Genomic DNA, 17,873 nt, shown 5'->3' on the forward strand with positions numbered 1-17,873 from the left:
GGATTGTAAATCTTTATTTACAATTACATTGTACACACAAAAACAATATTCAAAAACTAAAATACGTACATAACAAAGTAAAAAAAACAATCCCAAATGTATTTTTAGCAACAAAGTAACCAACACATATTGTAGTTAGTAGGCATATAACAAGGTTTCAAGCATGAAGCTAGTGTATATAACTATGAACATAATGTAAGCAGACAAAACAGTTGAAATTGGTTCTAATTCATGATTGTAATGCTTTCATTTTCTCTTTAAGACATGCATCAATTAATTCAAAAGTGCCTTTTATAACTGCAGGCCCAAGACCGTGAGTTGCCAGGTCAAATGTAGTTTAGTTTATGTAAACTCATCACTCACTGTTTGTGGCACTGCTGGGATTTTTGATTTATAGAAACTTACCAAAACTCTATCTATTATTAAAAATAATTTAATATTGATATTGACAGTGGTGCTGATCTTAATACAGTAGAAATGTTGTAAGCAGAGCTAAAGCAGCAGTTTATAGAAAAAGAAACACACCAACATAACACAGCCAAATATGTTTAGTATGGAGGACCAGGCTAAAATTCCTCCAAGCCGATATGCAGGACTAATCTGCAGTTATCGTAAACTTTTATTTGGAGTTATTGTTGCACAAGGGGCAACACCAGATACTGAAAACAAAGCTTTACATACTTTTGCCACTCACAGATTTGTAATATTAAATAACTTTTGGTTTGATGATTTCGCATGAACCAGTTTCATTAAAACCGGGCTAATTACACTTCTTTGTAAAGAAACGCACATTTGACAAGTGCTCTCCACTCATGCTATCTTAATACCCAGAAAATAATGATTAAGTATTGTCATATATTGTCATTCATAGGATTTAACAATATATTACCATGCTGAACAGATGGAACAAGGCATCCATGATCTGAGGAAAAAGAACAAAGAAAGATAGTTAAAAAAACAATCAGGAAAAAACTTCTAAAAGTGAGAGATGCATGTAGTTTTGTGTTGACAAATATTTTTGGAGCCCAGGCCGGTATTTCAAGAAACAGTGATGTTTGAAGAATGTTAAACTATCAATGCAGACAGTATGAACCCAAGATATTTCATGTTTTATCTCATCACATTTGTCATTTGTATATATACGTCCACTCCTGCACTTTAGGCCTGCAACACATTGCATCACACTTTGTAACATTGCCATTCCTTCTTACAACACTTTTGACACCAAGACATTTGACACCAAGGGCCCTATAGTGATCTATAGCGCACTAGTTAATTGCACTTTGTGCAGCTGGATTTAGGGGCATGTCCTGTGTCGTGAGGGCGCAAAAATTACGCCTTGCGCAGCTCTAATGGCATGTTTTAATTCTCTTAATTAAGGCTCTGGGTGAGGTTTATTTTTCTGTGGTAAAGAAGTGATGGTGTGTGGTATAGTGAATGGGGAGCGCAGTGCTCGTGGTGATCGTGATCCAGCTCTGCGTGCGCGCGACTGACTGTTGATTTTAGTCGGGTTTCACCGGATTAGACGCGCAATGCTTTTTTCCGCAGCCAAAATAGAAACACGCCAGAAATTTACCTGAACACACATCATTTCCAGACCACCATGCCCATTAGCGATAATATATTCCAAAAGTCCAACGCTATTTTAAGGACGTGTGTGCAAGGCGTAAAAATAGACTGTTGACTGGGTATACGATGGTAACTTGCCACGCCACGTGCCCTGCTACGATATGGCCCCAAGGGTACCAAACGATGAAGTGTTTTAGGTGTCATTTTGTCCCATACTTTCTGCAAACCTTCTAAACCTTTTGCTGAAAATCTGGATAGTCTTTTGTCTATCGCCAACAAGGCTCCTAAACCAACATCCGATACCATGTGCATAAATGTTTCTGATTTTGGGATTGTGCCACAGTTAACTGTTTACAAGCGCATATGGAATAATGAACAGAATATAGAAATGAGGAACAAATACCTCGTCAGATACTTTGTTGCACTCCACAAGGGTTTCAAAACTTTCCATGTAAAGTGGATAAGGCCCAACACTTCCAAGTCTTGCATCCTGTATATAAAGTCCTCCTGACCTCAAATCTTGTAACACTGCAAAAGAAAAAAGTTGTAATATTTATAATATTTTAGTTTGATTATTAAAATACTAGCCTAACATTCTATTTTTTTTTAACAAATTATATTTTTTCTAGATTAAAACATAGCCTACAGGCATATGTATTGCTATGTACAGCAGCTCTTGTATACAGTATTTTGATAAGGATACCAACGGTCTTAACATTGTTTACCTTAAATTAACTTATAATTAATAGTGTAGGTGTGATAATGAAATGTTTCATACTTACCATTCATTTTCTCAATAATTCCCTAAAACACAATGAGGCAAGATTAGAATTGGTAAAACATAATTTTAATCATAGTTTCAGTGTCTAAAGAAAATACAGCATATCAAACCACCATTTTTTGAATATTCTAACAGCTTATATCATGTATATAATGTCCAAAAACTAAACTACACTAATATGTATTACAGTTCTCGGTATATAATACACTAATGCTAAACTTCAGGATTCAATATGGGTATTGCTCAATTTTACAGTACAATACAATACCCTGTATATAGTAGAGTATTGCTCAATTAAAGGATTCTATGTGAATATGATCAGCATGATAAAAGCCAACCCTACAGCCTTAAAAACATTTTAATCTAACATGATTTGCACAAATAAACAACAGTTCTGCTGCCCCAAGAGCAGCACTAGTTGGTATAAAATATATTATTGCTAAATATGGCTAGGAATCAATTATACTGACCCAAAATGAACAATAATATGAATCAGTAAGATGCAGTTCAAATTTATAGTACATTGCCGCCGCCTTTACAACTACTGTTCTGCTGCCCCCAGAACATAACCCTGTACCCAAGAGTAGCAGTATTCTTTATATAATATAAACATGCTAAATTTCAGGATTTAATATTGGTGTTGCTCAATTTTACAGACCCAAAATCTGCATTAAAATTAATCAGTATAAAAAAGCCCAAACATATAGTTAATTACTTCTGATTTTTAAACCAGTGCTTTGCTGCCCCAAGAGCAGCGTTAGCCTCTATATAAAGTGGTAATGCTAACCCTACAGACTAATCTTGTACATGTTTCAGTTTTCCTGCCCCAAGAGCAGCATTATGCTGTGTCTGAATTTCAAATGCTCATCCGAAACAGTCATTATGCCAATGGTTCAATTCTGCTGCTCCAAGAGCAGCAATACGCTGTATGTAGTCAGATATTCTTCAATTAAACAAACCTATGTGAATATATGATTTAATCCTCCTAACCCAAAATGCAACATTAATCATGATGATAATCAGGATGATAAAGGCGAAACTTACAGTACATTGGAAGCAGTTGTGTAACTCATAATTTAAAACAAAACCAAGTTCTGCTGCCCTAAGAGCAGCGTTATAGTACACCTATGTTATATTTAACAATTCAATGTGTGCATCAGTACTAATTGACATCACATTATAAATTACATTTGCTAAACTATTTATATATTTGAAAATCATATTTACTTTGCAAAATAGGAACAAACAAACAACAAAAAAAAAAGAATTTTGCCCTATGGCCCGCTTGCAATACCTCTGCAGCCCACTTGGGGGGTGCGGCCCACAGGTTAAAAAACACTGTTATAGAGTCTTTTATGTCAATAGATCAATTCGTCTGCCCCCAGAGCAGCAAAAAACTATATATTAACGTTACAGTGGCTTATAACACAGCACGAGACACATTTCTACAATTCCTGTAAAGCAGTATAAAACTTTTCCATTCTCAAGTTGTGTTTGTATGACTTAATACACTACTACACATCCAAGTAAGCAAGAGTAAATATACCAAGCATGCTAGCTAAAGCCTGTTGAACACTGCTATTATCTGACTAACATTAACAACCCCTATGCAATTTTTATCCCTCATTTCATATAATTGTAGATTATATCAGACTGAATATTGTTTAATAGCTGACAAATGTCTAGCTGACCTTATCAAAACTACTTTAAACTATGGAGCTAATTAGCTAACCTAAGTATCTGAACTTGCTAGCTAGCAAGGTTAGCTGGCTCAGTAGCCTAATAATGCACACTATTATTTTAAGTTCATTTAATAAGGCATATCTGTTCCCAAAATAAACTCTTTAAAATAATAATAAAAAAAAATACTTAATTACTTTTGCTATTTTTTGGCTAGCTGACTATCGAAAATACTGTGCTAATCTTGCTAGCCAATTAGCCTGAAAATTCACACTACTGTTTCAAGTTAACTTAAAAAGCTCTTATTCAGTACATTAATATTATTTTAATAAAAATAAAAGCATCTTACCTTCAAAAACTGTGATTTTTCACTCCTCAAAGATGGCTGGATCCAACTGCCCGGTCTTTTTTTTTCATTTAGCAGATCCTGCCTTTTCCCCCGCCTCTTCTTTAAATTGATTGGTTGTTTCTCTGAACCAATCAGTTTTCTTTCTGCCCTCAGAACCCTTTTGTGTAAGTAAAACTCCCATCTGCGAGATGCACACATTCTGAGTGGAGTTTTGGGAGAAATTCTGGTTAATTGTGCAGAAGTTTACCCAGATAACAAAAGTATTTTGAATCATATTCACGTGTTAATTTTCCATCTCCAACATCAGAACTGATCATTGATCAACACTGATTTAACCTTATGGTTTATATGTGTTGTTTGCCTTAACAGGCCTTGTATTCATTATATTTTAACAGTTTTCATATTTACTTTATATTTGTAAAATATTTTCTGTTAAACTTACAATTAGCAGGCCAAAATTTGACTAAAATATCTGCCTGTTAAGGGTTTAAATATGCACACATTGTTTGTATGTTATTTTTAAAGCCTGTACTGTGTTCTTGTACTGTAAAAAGAGACATTTACTTAATATGTTTTTTTTTCTTTTTTTATATATATATATATTTTTTTTTTTTTGTAATTTTTCCCACTCATTCAGTTGCTATTCAGCTCGATATCCCGTACCGTAACGAGCTCGAAGTGATGCCACAACACCAGGAGGGTGAAGACTTGTACATTGCTCCTCCAACACATGTGGTCAGCCACATCTTTTTGAACTTTTGCTGATGTAGCATTGCTGAGTAGACAGCGCTGTCAGACTTTCAGCACTAACCAATGCAAATTGGGCAGTGTTAAATAAATAAATAAAGATTTTTTAAATATCGTTTGTCCATCATCAACATTAAAAAAGAGCAATGCACTAAAAATATATATAACGTTTATTTAATGTTCTTTGCTATCAGGGTACCAACTAAATACAGTGCTGATTAATGGATCCAGGTGTTACAACAAATAAAGCACAAATATAGTTAGACTGCACACAAAACTATTTTTGTGTGCATGATACACCGCCCCTTATTATATACTTAAATTTAATTTTATGCACCTAGAACCACGGAAATATAATAAAAAAACAAAGTTATTACATAATTGTTAAGGCCATTGACTTTTAACTATATGTACAGATAAATAAAGCGTAAAAAAGTAGTCCACTGTTTTCACACAGCCATGATACCAGCTTGTTAATGTAATCCCAAAATTGAGGTGAGTAAAAACGATTGAGGTCATATCCAAATGTTTACGATAAGCCAATAAGTCAAATCTTATTTAAAGTACCAAATCTGTGTCAAATCGGAACCACATTGGCCTTCTCTGGGAAATTGGGAACAATTTTTTGCTGCTTAACACCCTGCATGTGATCTCTCCATCATTTTAATACCATGTTAATGATGGTAAAACAGTGTCTCAGGCTTCAGGCAGTGATTCCATAAACATTTGCTTTAGTAGCTTTCTGTAAGATGTTGTGGAGGATCAGACGTTACTCATCGCCACTGTACCAAAATCTGTAAAGAGTCAGTACTTTTCTCTGGCTGTGTTCATCTCAAACACTGAATTATATACATGACATATATATATGGATTTCCCCTTTTAAATATCTTTATGCAAGATGATTACTATAGTAGAAGTCAGGAGACAAGGAGTTGAGGCGCCCTCTGCTGGGCGAGGAAACTTCAATCTGTTTAATGATGAAATATGTGAGCAATGTTTCAATTATTCTTATTTCAACCTAAAAATGTCACTCACTGTGAATCCTGAAGCAGAAAACACACCAGGCCTCTAACATATGCCTAAAGTACCACTTTATTGAGTCTTTTGTTTTTATATTGCAGTACATATACTGTTAAACCTCTTTTAGCTTTTTAGTGTTTTGCTAATGCTGCTGAAGTTCATCAGTGCATCACAAAAACAACCTTAAAATGCTTATATAGATTTCTAGGAGGTATTAAGTAATATAACTGCTAGTTAGCGAATGTATTTGGTACATTAAAATTAGCTAGCATTAGCTAGTAAAAATAAATTATGTTTCTATTTAATCCATGCTCCTGTATTTAAATCCAGCAGTTATAAATACATTTTAACCTAAATTTAAAATAGACTAGTACCAATTTTAGCTTGAACTTTAAAGTGTAAACATAATCTAAAAAAAAAAACTTATAATAACAGAATAATTCAAAATAAGTATTTTTCTTACTAATCAGAAGTACCAGGCACACAGTCAATCTTCATAATTAAGAAAACTGATCTTATTTTTAATTATCTTATTCAGTAACAAGTACAGTACAGGAACCATAAAGATCAATTTATCAACATTCTACATTTGCAGATAAACCAGTGCAATTTTTTTTGTCCTACAGATCCGATATAAAGTACAGCAAACACTGATAAACATAATAAAACAACAAATATATTAAAATAAAACATTTACAATAACAGAACGCCTCACTGCCAGTGCAGGTCATTCATTTACGGTAAACAGCCAAGTGATAAAGAAGGCGCACGCTCGGATCCTTCTAGAAATGTACGAAGCAAGTCGAAAGCCGTATTTTACAGCAGCAAAGTTTTAAAGAGGAAATTCCAGGTGAAAATGAAGAGGAATGCCTGTCTCAGATAATTCGTTCTTCCCTTTGGTTCACTAAATTCCGGGGATTCAATAATCCTGAAAGATCCTCTAAAATCTGATTCCTACAGTGAGAAAGCAGTTAGCTTTATTTACAATTTCCCTCCCCAGACTTCCAGGTGTGTTCCTGCATAGTTACTCTTACTATATTGGACAAGCTTGACAAAGAGGTAGTATACATCCTACTCTGAATCTACTCTATTAGATTTGATGTTGCACTATAAATCACAATGATATCACATGATAAATCACCATAATAATGACTGATTCTTAAATTACATTATTCATTCATTCATTACACTTTGACTTTTTGTTCCATGTATGCACCAATCAGCTGTTCTAATACTTAGCTGTTGATGCATAGCAGCATGCAGAAACAGCTCATGCTCGAATAACAATCATAACTCACTGCTGCCACATATCAGAGATCTAAAAAGCTTGTTCAATGAATCAATAGTATCTATGGAAGAACACACTAACGGACAGCCTGGAGAAAGCTCCCTTGCTACAAGGGGGGGTAAAATAGCAAAATATGAAGCTACTATGCAGCCAAATGCCCCGCAATGGCTCAGTTTACTACATATATACACATTATCACATCCGCTGAGTCATGCTAATATTGGACGCAATCAGAAAATGGCCATCAGTTAATCTCTTTCCAGCTTCCAGTGGAAAACCCAGTCTTGGGAACAAGTCTCTGTGTGTGTGTGTGAGGTTCAATGTCCTTAAAAGGTTGGATACGAAAAACAAAGTGCTTTAAAGACTTCAGAGAGCAGTAGTTCAGTGTAAGAAAGGGCAAAATGAGAGAAAGAGAAAATGAGAGAGAAAAGAAGCCCCTTTATCTTACAGTAGATCAACAGTCAGTTTCATAAAACCATATTAAGCCCAAGTCTGGACTAAATAAGTTTAAGTTTAATGGTGAAATATCAACCATCAGCATCTCATATTTAGTCCCGAGACCAGGATTTAAAGGTTTAATTCACCAGCAAATAAAAAAAAATTATTGTCCCTTTTTTTACATTACATTACATTACATTACATTTGGCAGACGCTTTTGTCCAAAGCGACTTACAATAGTCAAGTACAATGTAAAATAAGTTTCAAGGTAAAACATCTTTGGATAGGGATAAAAGGAGGACAAGGGGAGTAATAGGATAGAGGAGTGAAGGAGAGGAAGAAGGAAATGAGGTTAGAAGTAGTTAGTGTGTTAGAAGTGTTAAGAGAGTAAGTGCTCTTTGAAGAGCTCTGTCTTCAGGAGTTTCTTAAAGATAGCGAGAGATTCTCCTGATCTGGTAGTGGAAGGTAGTTTGTTCCACCATTGGGGAACTCTGTATGAGAACAGTCTGGATTGCTTTGTGTGAGTTTTTGGCAAAGCGAGGCGACGTTGGCATGTGTGTTTTCTACATCTCATCAGAGCGATGCTGCTGTATAATAACAGACGTGGGTTTCTGTCCAATCCAGTTCTCCTTCGCTTTACTCTGCCCATCATAAACCACTGGCGGTGCTGATGAGTCCCTGTGTGCCTCTGAGAGTGCCCCCGCTGGCTGGAGGTCAGACTGAGGTGCGGCAGGAAAGTCGGAGGAAGAGTTGCTGTTGACACCGGATTCAGATTCCGACTGTTCCACCTTGTGGTAATCAGGAGTGTGGTTTTGGCCACCAGTGAGCAGCATCGGGCTGTTTTCCACTGTGGCTACGAGGAGAGGCTCCTCTTCTACTGCTTCTTTCGGGGTGCTGACAGGTTCTTCATTAGAAGACATTAGAGGGTAGGAGCGGAGGGCCCGGGACATTCTTCCTGAAATGCACAGGAAGTAAAAGTCAGTTCTCTTCAGTTCTGTTTAATTTAATGTTTAATTTAAAGTTAAATTACAAGCATTATCAGTGTTGGGCACATTCCTTTGAAAAAGTAATCAGTTATAGTTACTAGTTACTTCTCCAAAAAAGTAGCTGAATTACTAACTGAGTTACTCCACTATAAAAAGTAACTAGTTACCAGTAAAAGTAACTATTGCTTTACTTTTGTGTTACTCGCCCCCGTAACTCCCAACGCCGTTATTCCCATCACTGAGCATTACACTACAAGTTTCATGAAAATAACTAATTCTAAATTCTTTAATGAAGGTTAAAGGTCCCATTTTATTTAAAAAAGAAATTGTCAATATAGTAAATATTAAATGCTAAAAACTTTTTTAATTAATTTTTTTTTAGTAATGTCATCATAAAGACCGAAGCATTTACACAACAGTTTAGGCCTGCCAACTCAAGCTGAAGATATAAGGAGTGTTTTGACCTGAACTGCTTTTAGAATGAGGTGAAATACAGGTCAATCAATCAGAACAGAGTTTATTTAAAAATATCAGTAGGTTGAGGGTGAGAAAGGATTAAGATGTGTGATTTTGAGCAAAGTACAAGGTAAGAAAAGGTTAGGACAAACAAATCGCACAGCGCTGCACACAAAAAGTGCTGAGTGTGTATGTGATATGGTGTGGTGTGGTATTTTTTACCTGTAGAAGTAGCATACAGATCCTTTTGACCAGAGCTGCTAAACGGATTGATGGAAGGAAAGATGATCAAACAGAATGACAGCAAGAATACCTGCAGGAAAAAACATAACAAAATTAAGTTAGCATAATTTTTCCATATAGGAAATTGCATACAGATGTTTTCACAGCTGCCCATTGCTTTTTTTTCTAAACCAAATCCACTGTTCACTTACCATCACACAGGTGCTGGTCGTGGTGGTCTTCATGGTGGACATCTTCACCATCGCCTGCAGCTTCTTCAGCTGTTCGATTAGAGATCTGTCCACAGTGAGAAGATAGTGATCAGCTTTGAAATCAATAAAAAATAATACGGCAGGTATGAGTAGTGGTGGAAAAGATCATCTTACATGTTCTGTTTTTGGAGCATTTGGACCTTCTTCTGTAGCTCCTGGTTATGAGCTGTGCATACCGCCACCCTGAAAAAGACATTTTTAATCAGCGCTTTTCATCAAAGATTAGAAAAGTTTCAGAATCAAGTGGTAGTTTAGATAGTTATTTAGATAGTGATTTACAGAAATCTAAATAATCTAACAAAAACAGAACCCTCAGTAAGAGACAGTGGCAAGGGAAATCCTCCCTCCAGTTGTTCAAAAGATTAAAAAAGATGGTTATATACTATATATTAAATCAAATTATTCCATCAATATACTTTTTGTACATTCAGACACAATTTCTATTGCTTTACGGAACTTAAATCAGCATTCTTCAAGAATTAGCCTTTCTTGATACCAAGTTCCCCCTACAGTCACATTTTAAGCCACCCCAAAAGAACACACTTTTCACAAACATTTCTGTACAAGTTGGGTAATACATTCACGACATCTAAAGTTAAATAATTACATGGACTGAGGCAGTAGTGTAATATTACAGAAAGGTACACAAATATGACTCTGGTAACGCAGAAATACACAGTATTGGTTAATGTTTTTCATGCCTGTTTTGCCAGGGCTGCATAGTGCACGTCAAAGCATTTACGGTTAATAATTAGTACAGGGCTACTCAAAAGGCGCAGGACACCCTTTGTCCCTTTGCTTTTTCTGCGTATAGTGTTTTGTCTGCAACATTAACTGCTTTGTCGATGACCCCACCTGTTCTCCAGGCCATCCATGTACACTTTCTTCTTCTTGCGGCTCTCCTGAGCTGACTGCTTGTTTCGGATCTTCCTTCTCACTCTCTTTAGAGTTCTTTCCTCAGCCTGATAACAAACATGACACCACATTAGCACTTATAGAACCAGCACTGCGGGAAATAGTAAGTAATATACACTGGATTGTTATATGTATCTTATATTTAATCTGGTCTGAGAAACTGGTCCTAAATGTCCACAAGTATCAAAACAGATCTTCTATTGAGTGAATTAAGCTGCATTGTGACATTGGACACAGGTACTCATAATCTATGTAAAAAAGCATTGACAAATAGAATGGGATGCCCTAAAGGCAGATGTGATCACATGACCCTATAACCAGATGGTAAATGTGAATAAGCACTCTAAATTTCAGCATAAAGTGCTCGGAAAGCAGGTGTCTTTTTACTTTTGGACACATACGATTTGCTCTCACAGTAATCATAGTAAAAGAGCTTCTGTGACTTTAAAATAAGGACAAAGAAATGTAAAATATGCTACCTTCGTAAGAGGCATATGGGTGGGTATGGTCACGCCCTCCTTTGCCAAAAGCCGTTTCTCTTCATCCGTCAACACAATCTCCTTAAACTGGAACTGAACAAAGAAACAGCCATTACATCATACAGTTCAGACTATAACAAAGCTGAACCAAAGCTGAACTGTGCTAAAGGTGGAAAAGTGAAAAAAGGTACCGGCTGATCTGGTTTGTTCTGTGTGGAATCCTCGATAAGGAGTGAGCAGGGCAGTTCATCTGAAAGACTGTCATCCATGTTTTCTTCCATGTCATCTGTTAGCAAGAAAACAAAATAGCACAGCCTTTTAGTCTAAAGCTAATCTCAAGAGGCCTAAAGGTTAGTTAAAGCAACTAAGGTTTTGCTATTTTTCTTTACACAAAATGACACAAAAATAAAAATAAAAGCTTTTCCCAGGCTTAAGAAGGGATTAAATTAACTTGATGTGTGGTAAAGTAATTGTTACTGTCGATGCCATGTTTATTAATACATTATTATGGTGCCATGTTATTTTTTTAACAATACTGCGAACTTATACAACAGAAAAGATTCTGGAGATTTTTCTTTCCAGTAAAATAAGTTATAAAAAAGACCTTAGGTTAAACTAATTCTGTGCAAACCTGTGCAAATTCTGTGTAAAAGGATCAAAAGTTGGTGTTTAGTTTCACTTTCACTGTACAGATTCCTTGTGTCTCTTAATTTTAAACAGCCACATAGGTGTTACATGTGCAAAACTCAAATCTAGAAGACATTTTTTGCAGCTTTAGGCAAGTGATTTTGTTTGATCTGTTAATTTTCCAACTAAAGGTTCTTTACTACAAAGGTGGGATATAATACTGTTATAAAATGTTTTTGAAGGCAAAAGCTTGAGAAATGTAAGTTGTAAGTACCCAGTTGTGTAGTGTATTCAAGGATTTAGATATCATAGGTTAAGCATGAACTATTTACACTTGTTCAGTCAGAAGAGTTAGCTAGTCAGCTTAGTGTTAGTTTAGTTAGTTTGCTCTCATAGGCCTCACCGAGATTAATGAAGACGTCAGTGTCGGGGTTCTCGGTGCGGACAGTCTGCAGGGTGAACACATCCTGTTGTAGTGAGTAGCAGTGGTCATTCTGAACCACCTGTGCCTCAAAGCTCTCTGTCACACACTCGGGCAGTGGGGACGGCTCAGTGGAGATTGGGCTGGGGACAGTGTCAGTCTCACTGTGGGGGCTTGGACAGTGTGGGGGTGTCGTATCATCTGAAATCCCGCTGTCGCTGCCCAGTGGAGAGTGAGACACACATGGAGCAGCCAGACCGTCATCATCCTCACACAGCAGACTGCTGAGGAAGTCCTCTGTGTCCATCGCACTCAGCATCTGCAACATGGAACGCTGCGGTTAGACTTAAGAATGATAATTTTAGATCCTCTTACCCTAAAAACGGTGTCAATCAACCAGACAACCTTGTTTAAGTTAATGTAGCTAATGTACACCAGTTTCCTTATTCTTAAAAAACAGTCCTCCTTCAACAGTGAAAAAATGTATGTTCTGTTGTCTTGAATTTAAATACTTCCTGAAGGTTGCACAATTTAAGGTTGAAGTGAAAATTAACATTCAAATTTAAATGTAAAACAGGAAATTTAATCTTTACTGCTGTACTTTTTAATGTGGAACAGAACATTTCCATGTAATTTCAGCTCCATTTAAGATGGAAAGGTAAATTCACATGTAACTGCTGCACAATTTGAGGCAAAATGGGAAATTTACAGGTACTGTAACTGTTGCACGGAAAGTGCTAAAGAAACTACTGCACCAAAAATTTGCAAACAACTTCTAAAAGTTAGAATAAAAAAACTCAAAAAAAAAAAAAAGAAGAATAAAAACCTCGAGTGAAACTGCGAGAATGTAACTTGTACTGTAAAAGCAATCGATACTTACATCCTGCTCAGAAAGCAGGTCATCAATAAAGTTATTTCCATCTGTGAAGAGCAGGTCTGAAGGCCCTGGGTCATCATCCTGGAACAGAAGTCCCATCAGCTCTGCGCTGTCCATATCCGGCAGCTCGTCACTTACAGACATCTGAGAACAAATCACAAACAAACAGATTAAAATCACACAGAACAGAAATGTAGAGTGCAAAGAAAGTCCCAGTGGCCTAATTTCAACTGATTTGGTGCCCTATCTGCCTATACCCTTTCTTACACGGACCTTAATTTTTTTTTTCCGCTGACAATGTTGATCAGTAAACATAAACAGTGCTACAAAACACCATCAGCTGTTGTTGTGGAAATTAACAAACACTGAAAATTTTGTCAGTATTTCTGACTGAAATCTAGAACTAGGACCAGCATGTCCTAAAAGTAGCCTTCAAACCACATGTAAACTTTAAATCTGCCAGACAGAACACAAACAAACTGCAAGTCAATCAGCTAACAGGTTTCTGCTATCGTTACTGGTTAGTACAAAACTGTTTTTGCTTAAGAGTCTAGATTAACAGTTCACGGATCACCACTTTGTGGTTAGTATAGCAATGTTTGATACTCCATGACGTAGTGGACATTGACCTTCTGACTTCCTCTGAACAACCCTGTGACTCATATACAGGCAAAACTGCACACCTAGCTTCCCCATAATCCATATTTAATTTAATAGCTAGTGCAGTATGGTTCAGCATTAAAGGGCCCATAATCCAGTCCAATTTACATGGAAAATTGAATAACATATTCTTTTTTTGTTTGTTTGTAGTGTTCAACGTAGTGTGTTATGGTTATATATTGTTCACTCAACATATTACATTGTAAGCCCTGTATTAGGGATGCACTATATTAGGAAGCATTTGCATTGCGATATTTTGCTGTTCTGCGATATATATATATATATATATATATATATATATATATATATATATATATATATATATATATATATATATATATATTGTGTTATTAAAATATAGGAATTTTTGCAAATTTCACTGGAAGTCAATGATCCAGCATGTCATGTTATTAATAGTGCAATCTGTGTATCAAGGGTTGGAGTAAAACAAATAGTATTAGGTAGATATTATTAATTATCTTGCAGGTTTTGTCTTGTGACAGTGTGAATTCAATTTGTGTTAAGCAGCAAAAATGTTTTGAAAAATTTATATTGACATTGCACAAAACATCGCCTGTTTTGCGATGTGACAGTTATCAATGTTAAAGCGATATATTGTGCAGTCCTACCCTGTATCGTGATTTGTATTTTATCACCATGTTTTTGACAATTTACAGCCCTACTACTCAGTGCAGTAGGTTAACCCACATGCATGCTCACCTTATTAATATTTTAGAGCATATTTCTGCCAATACTGTCTAAAACCTAGGTGCATTTCAAACCAGCCAGTCAAAACAGAGCCCAATTGCACAAATCTGGGTTAAAGGCATAGACACACAGCCCTTCTCAGCCTTTTCAGCCATTTCTCATTTTCTGCAAATAAATGCTCTAAATTACATTTTTATTTAGAATTTGGGTGAAATGTTGTATGTAGTTTATAGAATAAAAAAACAATGTTAGTTTTACTCAAACATATACCTATAAATAGCAAAACTGATTCAGAAACTGAAGTGATCTTATTTTTTTTCCAGAGCTGTATGTGTATGGTTGCACTTATATCTGTATATTGTATATATATATATATATATATATATTTTTTTTTTTTTTTTTTACATTGATTTGATCAATAAAGAGATTGGATGCTCATTCTGCGTTCTGAGGGCCTTAATAAGCCACATTTACCGCACTACATGGGGAGCATGCAGTGGTTTCAGACTGAGCTCCTTGTTTAAAATCAGCTACACTGCGCAATACGGGAACTTCCACAAGCAGCTCCGCCCGCGGATCACATGCTATCGATTTAACAGATTACACATATATTACAAATGGTGTTAAAATGGTGTTGTTATAATATTCAAATATTAATATTAAACCATTAATTCTCAGTCTGCATCTCACAGACAAATAAAACCAACCCACATCTGCTTTAGTGTAGCGTTTTGTTCTAATTGTCCGTTCCACCTTAAAATGTGCAGCAGACACAGTCTAGCGCCTCAGCGCAGCAGAGTGTAATTGCTGCTCCGTTTAAGGTGGAACGGATAATTAGAACAAAACGCTGGGAAATTAGCAGAAAAAAGATTTGTTTTATGATTCGGTTGGAATGACTTAATTCAGATTAACTCCATTAACAGCATTTCACATTCTTAATCACCATCAGCTCATAATAGATAACTGACTGATCCTTCACTGTAGCCTTAACACAGCCAACTAGATAACCTAGGTTAACTACGCTAGTTTAGTTAAAAAAACAGCCACAGTTCGGCTATATTCACGTCTTCAGGCTTGTATAACATCACTTACACCATTGTAATATTATTTATCACGACCTCAACAGAATAATAAACAACAGAACACCTAAGCAGGAATGTAACCTACAATTCAGCTTAGCCCACATCCATTACAGTTAACCTAACTAACACGTGTAATATAAAATATGCGTTAGTTCGCTTACCTAATTATGTTTTAATCACGGTTAAATCCTGAAGCAGCTCTTACCTTATTTATTGTCTGTGTCTCGTGTTTCTCTGTTGACAGATGATCTCAGCTCTGTCGGGCGTTTTTCTCTGTTTTTTTTTTCGTCTTCCTGCTGAAATCACCCTCCAACGGGGCAGAAATTGCGTCATCCCGTAACGGCGTATCAGCGGACGCAAGGGAGTCTGGGTAATGCAGTCTTCTCACAAATTAGCCTAGCTCAGGTTTTCTCAGTTGCAGAGACACAGCTGTGTAGATAATTAAAGCAGTTTGTTTAGTATATGTAAATCATTGTATTGTATTAAAGCGCAATACAGTAAAGTGTATGTTCATATTTGCTATACATTCAGAATCAGAATTACTTTATTTCACCAAGAATGTTACACATACAAGGAATTTGGCCTGGTGAGACAATTGACAAATAAATATTACACTACAAAAAAGGTACTATAAACAATAAACAGAATAAAAAATATAGTTAAAAGTACTAAAGGAATGAAGAGCACTGAAGAGCGTTAGGAGATAAAATATAAATAAAATCTATACTGTACACATATGAATATAATTGTGTCCAAATATAAATATAAATAATGTTTATAGAAAGTTGCAGATGATGTTAAGCAAAGTGCAAGTGAGCAAATTGTAAAATCCAGTCAGTCCAGTTCTATGAGGTGTCCACTGTGGTTAAGGAGTGCTACAGCTCTGGGAAAGAAGCTGTTAGCGTGTCGTGTTGTACTGGTTTTAAAACCTTCTGCCAGAGTCTGGAAGAGGTGATGTCCAGGATATGAAGGGTCAGTTGTGATTTGATTTCCTCACCCTGCTGGTGTATGTCTCCTGAAGCGTTGGCAGGTTTACACCAGTTTTACTCTCCGCTGACCTGATGTGCTTGAGTTTGGCTTGATCTTGTGACCAGATGGTTATGGATGAGGTGAGGATATAGTTATATCACTTTCACCAGAGAGGCTTATTGTTTACAAAAACATTAGGGGCACAGATGGACAGATTTGAACAACATTTAACACAAAATGTATATTTAAATGATACAAATTCAAATTACTAATGTTAACCCTCTATTACCTAATTTCTGTTTAGTACACACATCAAAACATTAACATGCATTATTTACTTATGTATTTACCTACTTTCTTATGTACCATACATATATAAATACATGTTTCATTAATAAATATGCAAAAATATGTAAAAAAAAAAAAAAAAAAAAAAAAAGTATGTCTTGCTGTTTATATTCTTACTATTGTCTTACATTCTTGTTGTACAGTCTTTTTATTCGTTGCCTTGTGCAGTTAGACCGGTTAATCATGATAATCATGATAAAGCAGTGGTTCTTATTTCTGGTCCTGGAGACCTCGTCCTAGCCTGCATGATTTGGGTGCTTCCTTGCTCAAAAACACCTGATTCAAATTATGGGCTTGTTATCAAAACTCTAAATCTAAAGTATACATTTAAGCTTGCTATATCCACCGGGACTCCCAAGGTTCTCAAAAATATTTTTTTCCTTCCAACACATGTAATTCATGCCTTAGAGGGTTAAAAGTTTGGAAAGACCAGAGGGAACAAAATACATTCAAGACTCTCAACAGTCTACTTACTTACCAAAAACATACTTTTTCAGTCTGTTACACTAATTAAAAAAAACATAAAAATTACCAAGAGATATTATAAAAAAGAAAAAAAAGGCTTTACTATACTATACTATTATCTTTTCCCCCCTCCTGACACCACTAATATTAACCATATTATTTGCCAATCTGACACTGATTTTTTTATTTGTATTTAAATACTCATTATTAAAGTAAAAGTAAACAGTAAAAATATTTTCATACCATTACATAGTTTCATAAAATGAATTTTTGATAGGGTTTCATCAGGCTTGACCATACCACCAAATGGAATCAGTAACTACCATCTGAATCAAATAGAATAGAGAAAATTAGAACAATTTTCTCTAAAATTAAGTAATAACTACAAGTGGAAGGATCCAAAGTTTTTAAAATGCTGAGATCAGGAATTTAAGATCTGCAAGACCAAGAATGTTCTTTTTGATAAAAATGCTAAGGCAATTCACTTCCCAGAACCTCAGTGAAACCGGCTGAT

The 17,873-nt window shown here is 35.7% G+C and overlaps 1 protein-coding gene across 1 annotated transcript; it reads right to left on the minus strand.

Annotated features, from left to right (window-relative positions):
- Window positions 1-8,318: 8,318 nt before the first annotated feature.
- On the minus strand, window positions 8,319-15,902 carry creb3l3l (cAMP responsive element binding protein 3-like 3 like). Its single transcript, XM_022670449.2, has 10 exons — window positions 15,783-15,902; window positions 13,131-13,271; window positions 12,233-12,569; window positions 11,394-11,488; window positions 11,203-11,295; window positions 10,664-10,770; window positions 9,923-9,991; window positions 9,749-9,833; window positions 9,537-9,627; window positions 8,319-8,827 (listed from the first exon to the last, which is right to left on the minus strand). Exons 2-10 carry the CDS (start codon window positions 13,269-13,271, stop codon window positions 8,436-8,438), a joined length of 1,410 nt encoding a protein of 469 aa, XP_022526170.1. The 5' UTR covers window positions 15,783-15,902; the 3' UTR covers window positions 8,319-8,435.
- Between the last annotated feature and the right edge of the window lie 1,971 nt (window positions 15,903-17,873).

Source organism: Astyanax mexicanus, chromosome 12 (genome assembly GCF_023375975.1).
Source record: "Astyanax mexicanus isolate ESR-SI-001 chromosome 12, AstMex3_surface, whole genome shotgun sequence".
Lineage (NCBI taxonomy): Eukaryota > Metazoa > Chordata > Actinopteri > Characiformes > Acestrorhamphidae > Astyanax > Astyanax mexicanus.